Source organism: Ochlerotatus camptorhynchus, unplaced genomic scaffold, assembly GCF_037179485.1.
Source record: "Ochlerotatus camptorhynchus isolate MF236.1 unplaced genomic scaffold, CSIRO-AGI_Acam_v1.1 ptg000237l, whole genome shotgun sequence".
Lineage (NCBI taxonomy): Eukaryota > Metazoa > Arthropoda > Insecta > Diptera > Culicidae > Ochlerotatus > Ochlerotatus camptorhynchus.
Genome location: NW_027040727.1, coordinates 136296 through 149165, shown reverse-complemented (window position 1 = coordinate 149165; position 12870 = coordinate 136296). Strand labels below are relative to the sequence as shown.

The window sequence follows — 12870 nt, the reverse complement described above, 5'->3', positions numbered from 1 at the left end:
ACTCCCCCCGAATTTCCTCCAATTTTCGGAGCTTACTTAACTTCTTTGAAATGCTCCCGCATTTTGCTAATGTTCATTAAAATTCCTGGAGTTTGCGGATCTCCCCTTAAGCTCCATAGATTCATATAAAGTTTTCGAAATATTTCTGAAGGCCACTGTCTTTCTGTGAAGTTTTCGAAGTTTTTCGAAGCTCCCGCAATTTTTATGGAACTAGAACGTAATAATTAATATAGTTCTATGATTTTCACTGAACTTCTCAAGATGTTTCTGAAGTTCATCAAATTTCCCTTAAATTATCGACACTAATTTAAAACTTTATCTAAACTTTCTTGGTGTTATTAAAACTGCCTAAACGATTACTGAATTTCTTTAAAGTTCTCTAGACTGTCTTGAATTTATCATTATTTTTTAAGAACCCGTTACCTGTAGTTATCTAAATTTGTTTAAAAATCCGGCAAATTTTCTGATATATATTCATAATTCCCTGACGTTTTCGGATCAATCATAGAATTCTTGAAATACCCAACAATTCCACGAAACTCCTTGTAAGTCGCTGCAAAATTTGCTTAAGTTAATGGGATTATTCTGAAGCTATCTGATCGTCCTCGAAGTACTCGGAACTTCGCTGAATATCATGAAACTATGCAAAAAGATACAAATTTATTAGAAGCTTTCTGGACTTTCTTGAACATATCGCTGCTTGCTAAAAGTTCTCGCATTTTTTTTAAATTAATGGAACTTCGTTGATGTTCACTAATCAACACAATTTTTTTAAGTTGATATAACACCCTTAAAATACTCTCACGTTTTCCGGATGTTCATATAATTTTTATTACGTTCCAGAAATTCTCTCGGAGCATTGCAGAAGTTTCCGGAAATAACCTTTGATTCTCTGACCTGTCTTGATGTTCTCGATGCTTCCATAAAGCTCTCAATTCTCGGTTCTGCTCGTTAATTAGTTGGAATTCCCGTAATCACATTTAAATTTCCCTGAAATTCTCTGGACTTCTGTGAAGTTCCTGAAATATTTTTGAAGTTTTCATAAATTCTTGGAAGGTCTCTGTACTTCCCTTAAATTCTCGGAACATCTTAAGGGTTCTCGCACATCGTGGAACTATTCTGAATTTTTCTAAATTTACGATTATAGATCTTTAAACTGCTCCAAAAGTTAGGACAACTTCTTAAAAAATTTCACAATACCCCTCAAGTTTTCTATATTTCTCAAGTTTGCTTGACACCTGTGAAGTTCTCTGAAATTCTAGGACTTCTCTATTCTAGAACATTAGAAAAGATCTTCAAAAGAGGCCTGGGTCATTACTGTACTTACAGAAAATTCAAATTTTTGTTTTGCCAAAATCAGGGTCCAACTGTATCAGAATATTAGAGATAATTATTTTGTGCACTAAAAATAAATAAATTGGCACTGCTTGCTCAACGATTGACAACAGCTTCGTTCGCATCTCACTTTGCCGATGTGTGTCTATTTCGCCACCAATGTATTAAAATCCATCAATGTCGTCATCAATCAATGGTGAACACAATCGTGGTGTGGGATGGAATCTAATTTTCATTTGACGAAGTATTGGTTTCGTTACCGAACACAAGATCAATTCGAGGTTATGTCACTCATTTTATTCTAAACGATGAAATTATCTCGAAAAGTCAGTCAAATCGTCTATACCAAGTAAGTATGCGACCAGAAAGAAGTTTTCCAACATTAAAATTACTACGTTTCAGGAATCGGACCTCTCTTGACTCAGGTGGTAAAAGGAAATCTCTTTAATAATGAAAACTAAACTAAAACTTAAACTCAGACGGGAAAGATGCCGCTGCAAAACAAAGTCATGCTTCTTGACGAGACGAGTTCGAATCGAGTTCGAGATGGAAATCAAGACCTGGCGCAAAGTGCTGCCCATTAAAAATAAGAAGAAAGTCGTTTTAGGAATAGGAGTTCTCTCATTTACTTTCTCGGGAAGTTTGTTTGTTCTATTGGAAATTTCTTTAAAATAACCCGGATGCTACCCGGATCAATATATTGGTTTTCTTATTGTATTTTCTCCTGCTAGGTGAAAAGTGTCGCCAAAAAAAAAGCTAATTATTTACATCCCTTAGTCAAAATTCATAACAACGTCATTGGTACAACTCGGTTGGAGATGATTTTTTTTATCAACAAGAGCTCTATCGTACCACCGCGTTCCGATAAAAAGAATATGTTTATTTTTCGTTTCTCAGTTCACAGACAGTCAAAGACAAGGCTCCTACAAAGCGCCCATCCATACCACACAGCTATAGGCCCTCAGTCGCCTATAATGGTGATGAGATGAGGTGGTAGCTTCATTCGATAAAGAGACGATGCTCGCCCCACCACCTGCTCTAAGGATGATGATTTCGTTTTGGCTTTATTGGTTTCTATCTTTATTGGCTATACTAAAATATTTGCATAAATTTTCGCCTCGAATACCTTAGTATTGTTAGCTTTTGAGATTCTCTCTTTATCATTTTGCGGTGTTAAAAATAGAAATCATTTGTCGATTGCATCGAACAGAAAAAGGTAAAATATTTATCATTTTTTTTGTTTCACACATTCAATTTGATTCAAACTAGGTCGAAAAGTTTTTCGTCGATCATTCCGGTCTATTTTAACCATCAATAGAGATATAAATTACTTCTATAATTGTTCCACACTTTTCCTCATAGCTGCTTGAGGCGGAATTTAAAGCAACACAAATCAATACTTTTGACGGTTCCTCTGTTCGTCCATTCGATACTTGTTACCCATCTCCTTGTGTATTTTTACAATAATTGCCTGCTCCTACGTCTATGTTTACATACTGCCCCGTCAATCAATTATACGTAAATCCAAGCGCATCATAAACATATGATCTCATTACGTCATCGTCTGGCATGTTTTTTTTTATTTCCATTACACCTTACCTGCCCAAGGTCCAATCGATAAACAACGCATCGCCCTACTGATGATGTTGGCGATTGCTGTGAATGTTTGTTATTGTGTACTTTGTGTGCATCGCATGCATTCCACGTTTCGAACGTCAAGTACCGCAGCCTAGGCAGAGGAAAGGTTCCGGTAAGGCCATCAACGGAACAAAGTAAAACGAAAAAAAAAACATCTACCTATCCTTTCGCAACGGCAAAGCATTCAAACCAAACCAAACACATTCCGAACACCAGTGCTGCAGGTAGTGTCGATGGAGTTGTACAATTATTTCCCTACTTCAGTACACACTTAGGATGGCGACTAAAAGCTTGTTTTCCTCTATCGAGTAAGGTTGTTGGATTAAATTGTTACATACATTGCATGAAATCGTGTAGGAATTCACGTTGTTTCAGCAAATAATGGTGTCTTATTTAATCTTACTGTACATGCAGTCAGTAAATTTTATGATTTGATCAAATTAAAAGATTTATAGGAGTATTTTTCGAAGATTTTTGGCGTATTCCAGACCAGCACAGAGTTCACGTTGGCTAATCTTGGGGAAGGATTTTCTCGCTCATGATCACTTCTATAATTCGTTCATTCAACTGACTTTACCACAGCAGTTTTCACAAGGTAGATTACCTTTGATGGATAATCTTAATGTTCCTTTAGTTTCTTTGTCTCTACAGCAGGATGTGTTCTCGATCTCGGAAAGAAATTATTGTTGAATTCTTCCGAAAAAATTATTTAATGTGAATGGCGAACAACCGTTTTTCTACTGATGCTTCTTTTCGCGTAACATTGGCCTTCACCGTTACATTGTGCATATCCATACACCTAATAAAAACAACTTATCATAAGATGGTAAACGACAGTGTTCACTCGGCTATCGACAGAAGTAGGCCACTCTCGAGGTGTGTCACGCGATCGTCTGCTTACTCGGCAGCAACTATTGTGTGTTTCTCCTCAATGTTCATCGTCAGCAGTTCTTTCGGTCGATGCGACGTCGACTTTGGAAAGCAACCATTTCGTGATGAGTGTGTGAATGATGATCACGTATTGCGTCCATTGCTGCAATGGAAGCGCTCTGCTCCTCGTTGGTTATACTGCCATACAATGAAACCACTGGAAGCGGATCCCGTTCTGATGAAGGAAGCTTATTGGACAGCGGAAGATAATTAACACTTTATGTGCTGTACCTTTTGACTATAGTTTTACGATGTTGTGTATAGTGTATAAGAATCCTCGGCTCTGTAAAGTTAATTCGATTGAGCCTTATCAAATAACTTAATAAACAAAAAAGATGGCTAACATTGTGAGAGAGTGGCGTCGAGCGAACGTTAAGAATAATATGAATAATAGGGGAAATGGCTCTAATGTTGGCCTATGGATCTAAGATTGGGCCCATCGCTAAAACCTGCTATTTATCTATTTTATCTAGATGAACGCGTCATTGGGTCAGTACTAATGGATATTTTTGGTCGCTATTGAAAATTTAGTCGATTGCTGACTTTATGTATGGGCCCAAATTAGGGGCTTTTAGGCCGACATTACATCCATTTCCCCTACAAATTATTTTATATTTCACACTTCGCACGACGCAGCGGTTTAGAGGTTCGCTGGCCTAGTGGCGACTATTTTTGGTTACTGAATAGAACCTTCAAGGTATTATAGAGTTCATAGTATCAAACGAACACGTCACTTAGCATGATGAATCCTGATATGGTACCTTTTCAACTAACATATATTCCCTTCACCGCAAAGGACCACGAGTTTGATTGTTTTTGGGAATGGACGAAAATTGTGCTGGGCCTTTTCGGGATCAAGAACTGGAGGCGGTTTCTGATCAATCGGGGCCGGTTTTTCAAGGTCTGTTGGAGGCTGACGGGGTGGAGTCAGTTTCTTGAGGTCGTCATCGTCACCGGGTTTGAACGGTTCCGGTTCATTTGCCCGAATGGATCCATTTGGTCGAATATAATTTGGCCAAATACTGATTTGTTTCACGAGTAAAAGAATGAAAAATCTACAGTTATATGCGATTAAAAGAAACAAAAATGTCAACCAGAAATATCCAAATGCCATGGCAAGTTTATTTAGCATAGCATAGCATATATAGCATAGAGGTCATTCGTTTTCATAACAAAACACTCCAATGGACGATCATGGTAATGAGTGTCATCCCAAACCGATCCGACACGATGGAATTGGTACCAACTAGCCGCTAACGACGGTCGCTCAAAAAGGAAACATCAACAGGAAAACGACAGCAAAGAAGCCGTCCAAGTGAAATGACCTCCTCAGAAGGGTTTAATAATGATTTAAGACCCGGATCGGGCTCCTGCGAATTTCAACACGTTCCACTGCGCTTCACTTTCGCTCTAGTTTCGATAGGATTCGATTTCGTTTGATAGGGATTTTTCAAGAGTAATCGGACCGTCCGCAAACACACGCCATTTTCCTTTTCCGCCACGATTTTCCCTCGTCTAAAATTGAACCATTTTGATTGAATCTTGACTTTTTAAAATAATATAATTGAAATTTTTCAATAAATCTTCGCACGGAAACGTGAGACAAATTTGAAGAAAGAAATCAGAGAAATCGGCCAATCTGGTCTACAAATAGTTTTAAAGTTATTGCAATGAATTAAATATAAATTAATTGTAAAAAAAATACCGAAAACCGTCTCTATCGATAATTGAGTCCGACCTGTAATTGAATTTCGATCGCAAAATATAAATAGGCGGTCCTATAAATCGAAGTAATATTCACGGTGAAATAGGACTTGTTCGCGATCACGGTCGGAAATCATGGAAAACTTCTTAGGAGTATGTAATTCAATGGTTTCTTTACTACCGCTTTTCAGCTGATGCATCATTTTTCGAGACATTTTCCGTCGTCAGATTCGAATGGTGATAATAACAACCCGGTCATAAGTGATGTGTTGTAATTGTAATGTGAGGGGCTCGGTGGCCTAATGGCAACCGTTTTTGTAAACTGAGCAAACGATAGTGAGTTCAGTCCCAGGATTCTTCGCATTATAGAGTTGTTAGTACCGTATAGGAGGGGGGGGGGGGCTCCCTTAGCTCAGTTGGTAAAGGCGCAGCTACAAAGCAAGAACATGCTGGAGGTGGCTGGGTTCAATTCCCGGTCCGGTATAGGAATTTTTCGGGTTGGAACTTCCCTGGGCATAGAAGTATGATTGGACTTGCCACACAATTATACCAATGCAAAAATGGTACAGGCATCGAAAGCTCTCAATTAATAACTGTGGAAGTGCATCTAGAACACTAAGTTGAGAACACACAATAAGCTAATATGAAGAAAAAGAAGTAGTACTGTATAGCTTTTCTCTGAAAATTACCTCATCAACTCAATTCAGAGTTCCATGTAGGGATTGTCCATTAGGGTGGTTCAAAACATCAATTTTGCTCCACCAAGCTCAATCGATTTCAAATCAGGTCCTGAAAATTTTCCTAAAACTTGAGCACAGTTGGATGCAAACGTGCAGTATGGCCCTTTGAAGTTTATATGCTAGACCTCCTTTATCAAACTATGTGGTAAAAATAGCGGGAATCAAAAGAAATATTCTCAAAAAATAGATCAAATCATATATGACCTTTCGAAATCTTTGTTGCGGTTTACAGTGTGGGAACCATTCCTATATTTCTAAGTGTTTCTGTTTTGATGGCGATTGTACGAATGAGGATATAAAGACCAAGATTTAAAGCGCTAGTTACACTATGGATAAAATAATGGAAATATTGTCAATAATATTGATGATACATAGTTATATATAACAATATATTGTCAATATTATTGCCGATCTTCATATATTGAAGACATTTAAGGTAACATGGACAATACATTGAATATAATGACATGCGCAGTGTTGAATATTTGAAAAAATCAAATCTCGCCAATGCTCAAGATCACGCTTGATTTTCGTAGACAACAATCAATAAGCCAGCAACTGCGGATGATATTTCAACCCACGATATCGTAGCTACGAACATAAAGCTTACAAAACATACCAGCTACAATTCTAACCAAACCGTGGTGAGTTTGAGTTTCATGATTTCTGCTTTACATCCGAACGCGACACGAAACTACCGTCACTGCTGGCAACCAGTAGCTTCGTGTCTGTCATCGGTGAAGAGTAAAGAGAGATAACAAACTCTACTTTCTCCTTTTTAGAAAACGATGTGCAACGGAATCATTTTTGTGTCGATTCAACTCTTAGCTTCATTTTGACATTTTGTGAATAGTCTCGCAATATCAAAGGAGCTTGTAGAATCAATATCAAGCATGACAGTTTGTTCCGATATCACGCGTGATATTGAGAGCGTATGAGAGTGGAAAAATATCATTTGATTGATGATTTTGCCAACACTGGACATGCGTACCGTCCGCTATAGATGTATAGACCAAGGTTATGCGAATAGCTCACTTTGTGGGCAAAAACAGCGCGGGATGCACGCTAATTCTAAACAACACAAATTTGAGTAGGATCTACTCATATCCGTCAAAACTAGAGCTACCCAAAATTGAGTACACAAAGTGCACATTCTCGGTTTTCCCGAATTTGCATTGGAATTCTCGACATTTTCCCGCATTTCCCGAATGGGTAACCTCCTGAATTAATGGATTTTTTTTAAAAGTGGGTTTAATTATGAGAACAGGATTTTTAAAGCCGATATCTTCTCCTTTGAAGAAGATCATTTGAGATTTTACTTCTCTCTATCTTTAAATCTGTCTACGGACGAGGCTCGGTAGCTCAGTGGTTACCGTTTCTGCTTACTGAGCAGAAGGTCGGGAGTTCAATCCCAGGCCCGTCCCCTTCCTTGCAATTTTTCACTTTGCCTTATTCTATACCCACTAGATTTTAATGAAAACAAATTCTTCGTTAACACCGATCGCATCACTTACCACAGTGTGGGTCCTGATCTAAAAATAGACCTGTGCAACCTTTCCCCACATCCAACATCCCAGTGATTTCTCGTGGAAGCGCAGAGGATTTCTCGGTTTCCTTCACAGCGAGTACCACGTCAACACATTCCTTCCCATTCCCTAGTTGACCTGCATTCGGACACGGCCGGCGCTGGTATTGCTAAATATAAGATCTCCAGTTCTTACACATTGAGGATGAATGTTAGTCCCAAACATCATCTGTTGGTTCTCTGTGTAATTGCAGCTGATCTGGTAATAACAGAGCAGCAACCGTGGGCGGTCAATCTGATTTTTTTTTCTATCTTTAAATCTGTCTACGCTTAAAATTTGACATATCGAAGCTAGTTTGATTGGATTAGTTTCCTGTTATTCGAAAAGGGTTTTGAAAAGGTACCGCGAGAACGGGATGTATTTCATCCCTGAGGCAAATAATTCAGCAAAATGGTCCACAACTCTGCAGAAATAGAAGGCAGCAGATATGAATAAATGAAAAAATAAATAACAATAATTATAATGTTGAGAAATACCTACCACCTAAAGGGTGGAACGAGCAAAAATTAGTCACAAAATGAAATGTAAAAAAATAATGTTAATAAATAATCACATATTTTATACTTTAACTATTTGTTTTAATATACTTCTGCGTGGTATTACATATTATTACATACCGTGGTAGAGGTAACAATAGCTGCAATTTCCAAACCTACGACTGGATGCCTTCCTTCAGATAACAACTTGAGTGCGGTAAAAATCGATAGAACTGTTTCAAACACATCGTCGGTACTTGAGCGTGTCGGTGATCATCTCTTTTTGCCAGTGGTGGCGGGGGGATACCCTTGCCATCCCTCTCCAACGGAGGAGTTTGGATGATCAAACCGATTTGTACATTCAGTCATAAAAGTTGTCCTTGCTCGCTTTCTACTCTACAATTTCACACTGCCGTACTCTAACGGAACTATCAACTCTATACTTTCATCTCCTCATCTATCGTATAAAAATTACCACTCTAGTCTGTTATTTGAAATTAGCATCTTCAACTACATATTTCATGTTATTTTGGCAGCTTACTCTCACATGAAGTCCTGATATTGTTGAGCTCACTCACTGCTTTGCCAAATTCAAATTCGTCGTTTTGTTTTGATTTTTATTTTCAACTTAAATATTCTGGATCCTTTGTGAGGTTTCTCGTGATGATTGATTGTTCAATATTTTTAAAATGGCCGAAGTATAACTATTTGGCGGATTCTAGTTTATGGCTACAACTGCAACCTTTTTTGGTTTCATAAAATTTTTATGTAACTAACCGCAATGACAAGACACGAGATTAGGCCTATACAGGGTATCATTGGTTACTAATAAAAAGCAATACGCATTTGTTCAAACACTCGCTCACGTAAATATTCTGGAAGATGATGCCAGCTGTCATAAAGCTCTAGAGCTCACCAGTGCAAATCACCTGCCCGACCAAATAGTTTTCTTGAAAATTTCATCTGATTTGTTGCCTAAGTTGTCCTGAACTAGTTCTGTTCCGGTTTCACTCTTGACGACCAGGAAGCTGTTTAAGGTCAGCCTTCACAAATAATGATTTGAATTTAACGAATGCGTTCGCTAAATTTTGAAATACTGGTTCCCTTGTTTAGTAGCCATCTTACACATTGAAGGCAAAATTCCGAAACCAAAAATGGCAAGAGATTTCGTAGACACACACCTTCGAAAATCAAGTGTTATTTTTTAAAGTGTACGCTAAACATAAAAACATTATATTTGAGTTAACTACTTTTTGCTCATTCCATCCTTTACGACTGTACATACAATAGCCTATGCAGGGTAGATAATCCGGTTATAATTCATAAAGAGAAAAGTTAACAAAAAAATATCATCTTAAACATTTAATGAGTGCAAATAATATCGTGCACACCCTTTAGGTACACACTTTTATAAGACAACTTGACGTTTGTTGGCTCAAATCAGTTTGTTTCACCGAAGTGGAACCATGTGACGGCGGTTCATTTTGATTGAATGTTTCCGTTTGTTATGAAGATTGGATGTTGTTGTCATAATTATATTTACGAAGAGTTTAGTCTACGCTAATGCGAATGTATTATGTACACACTTAGAAATAACTACTTCTACACGAGACGTAATACATATTGGATGTAAATCATGGAACGTAAACGAACATGCTTCAGTCTCAGGAAACCGAAATTTACAGGACTTTTTAGTAGTGTGTATGATAATGATCTCACTAGAACACTATATTGATAACAGGTATATATTCCGTGTCGTGCTTAGTGATCTTTCAATTTACGCTTGCCGTTAATGCTGATATGCAGATGCTCCAAATGCCTAACAAATTCATACTTCCGCAGAACTTCGAGATTTGGGCGTAATTGCTTTTGTAAACAAACACGTCAATCGCGAATAAATTATACCACATGCTAGAGGAATCATTCCTCTAACTTTTTGTGATGTTAATTTTCTAGGCTGAGCTTTTATTCGCGAGAAATCGTCGATTGAAGCGTTTGTTTACAAAAGCAATTACGCCCAAATCTCAGCATCTAGTAATACTCATGAAAATCACTCCACTATGATTGTACATAGCGATATCTACTATATCATACTCCAGTTGTGGGGAGTTGACTGTAATCGTGAATTGTCGTTCTGATCTACAATCTTCGACATAGCAACAGAGAATATAAAGCTCAATTTCCTTACCATGCGCGTACAAAACGATGACACGTCCAGCATTTTATCTGATATCGAGTTCAGCTAGTCTTCAGTAAAATCAACCACCTGATTGAAATACCACACCAAAACAAGCACTTCACTGTATCCTGGCACTCTTCGCTATGCTACCACATGTCTCTCCTGTACTGCCTACACTCTGCTCCTCTTTACCCACCCGCGGAGTTCAAGTACCAGGGTTCAGAACTTTAAACTCAAGGTCTTGGTGCACACCACGCGTTCCACACCCCTTACGGGCAGCACATGGGAAACCGATCGCGTATCGCAAAGCCACGCGACTCCAGAAAATCTTCTAGAGAAATTCCTCACAGTAAAGCCTTATCATTTTCGGCAACGCACCCTCGACGAAACTTGACACCATAACCAAAAGCGTACTGCGGTCAGCTCCACAAGTTCACACGGACAGACAGACAGAAAGCGGGGACGTGTACCGCTTCGCTAGATCGTCTCAATGTACACGAGGAAAAACTGAAACTGAAACAGCCAAACAGCAGCGTCGTGAGAGCTGGTATCCGCGTTCGATTGAGAAAAAAAAAAACAACGCGCAGACACACGGACAGACTCAGCCAGGTGAGTGAGAGAGAAAATTCGAAATTCGCACGGCCATGACTTGGTAGCTTGCTGTACCACCAATACCAGCTTGGGAACGGGCTCAGCTGATGCACATGAATCAAGTAACAACACGACAAGGGGTGCCCCTACAGAGATACCACTTAGGATAGAATATTTGAATTTTAAACACGACTTGACACCTGAAACAGCTTCGAACTTTTCTCAACTCAAAACTCTTGTAGCATAAATTAAAAATGGAACGGAAGGTCACATACAAACGCGCCTAAGCTTCTACACAGTTGTGTTCTACCTCAACGAAAACATCAAAACAAACTTGTTCCATTGCAATGCTACCAACATAAACAGCAAGTTCTACGGCGGCGGTGGGTGATTCAAACTCGCTATTTTTAGAATTCTCGTTGATCGGATAGTGTGATCAGATCGAGATATCTTCTGTTACTTCGACAACTTCAACATCAAAAGTTTCTTAGTTCACAGTCGCTAAAATACGACAGCTTCTTTTTCTTTGCATGGATGGCTACATCATGTAGAAAGTACAAAGAGAGCTGTAGTAGTGGTGAGTAGCGAGATTGAAATTCCACCTAAAAAGCAACTAAAAAAAAGCGTTTGTTTTGATGCCACGCACGACCGACCACCACCGGTCTCTCCAACGGCCGTGGATGACGTCTTTTGGATACGCGGCTCGGTCCGTTGTATTTATGCCGGAGCGTGAGTGAGTGTGTTTTTATTATTTCCATGTTGCTGTTTTCATTTTCGGGGTTAGACCCAATCGGAGCTGGTGTTTAAAAGTACAGTCGATGTGGGTATATCTACGACGTGTGAATTAACAGTTTAAACTGGATTTTGTTTTTAAGTTCTAGATGAAAATACAGATGAACAGCAAAGATAGTCCACAGTCTACCGACTGTTGTCATGCTACAGTGAGTGGTAGTTCCATATCATCATCATCATCAACATCTAGATGAACATGTGGAAAAGGTCAACATTACTTTAAACAACGAACTCACCGAAGTCTCACAATACACAACACACTCACGGAAATCAGCTACACCTTCCTCTAACCAGCTACTGCTGTTGGTTTACCCGAATCGACGAGAAACTGATGTTTAAAATCATTGCATGACTGTCTAGATTTGATCGTGACTGGAATGTTCGCAGCACGCAGTTTTTTTTTAATTGTCGACAATTATAATAAATAATTAAATTAAATTTACACCATAAAGACAGCGGAATTTAAACAGCTACTTGCTCAAAAGTACATCATACTTGATAATTGTACGGTGACAAAAGTTCACTTTGAGATTTTTGAAGCCAGTGCAAAATAAAACTCAATCTAATCTAATCTAACACTAACACATCCAGTTCATGCAAGCATCCTGGATAATGATAGATATACTGTGCAAAATAAAACTCGATGTTATAAAAGTTTTTAGACAAGTCTTTTATTATAAGATTAAACAATTAACTTTACAGCATTTCCAGGCCAAATAGCAAAAGGGGATTTTTTTTTAAATTACATTTAAAATATGCTTTCTCACCCCAATGGGTCTGAGTTCAATCCCAGCCCAGGTCGGCATAAAAATTTCTGGTCACGTCTTCCTTCGGAAGGGAAGTAATGCCGGCCTACGCAGGTGTGTAAGCTGCTTCCCTGCACATTCGATTGCCGTCAA

The 12870-nt window shown here is 38.5% G+C and overlaps 1 protein-coding gene across 4 annotated transcripts in view; it reads right to left on the bottom strand.

The window, feature by feature from the left end:
* The window catches only part of Efa6 (Exchange factor for Arf 6), a 57017-nt gene extending 45905 nt beyond the window's left edge, over window positions 1-11112 (bottom strand). For all 4 annotated transcript variants that reach the window (XR_010517785.1, XM_065225803.1, XM_065225805.1 and 1 more), the window contains exon 1: window positions 10598-11112. Coding sequence is in view for 3 of the 4 variants with exons in the window: in XM_065225803.1 (XP_065081875.1) it covers window positions 10598-10630 (33 nt within the window). In the remaining variant the exon portion in view is untranslated. The remainder of the gene's footprint in view (window positions 1-10597) is intronic.
* Between the last annotated feature and the right edge of the window lie 1758 nt (window positions 11113-12870).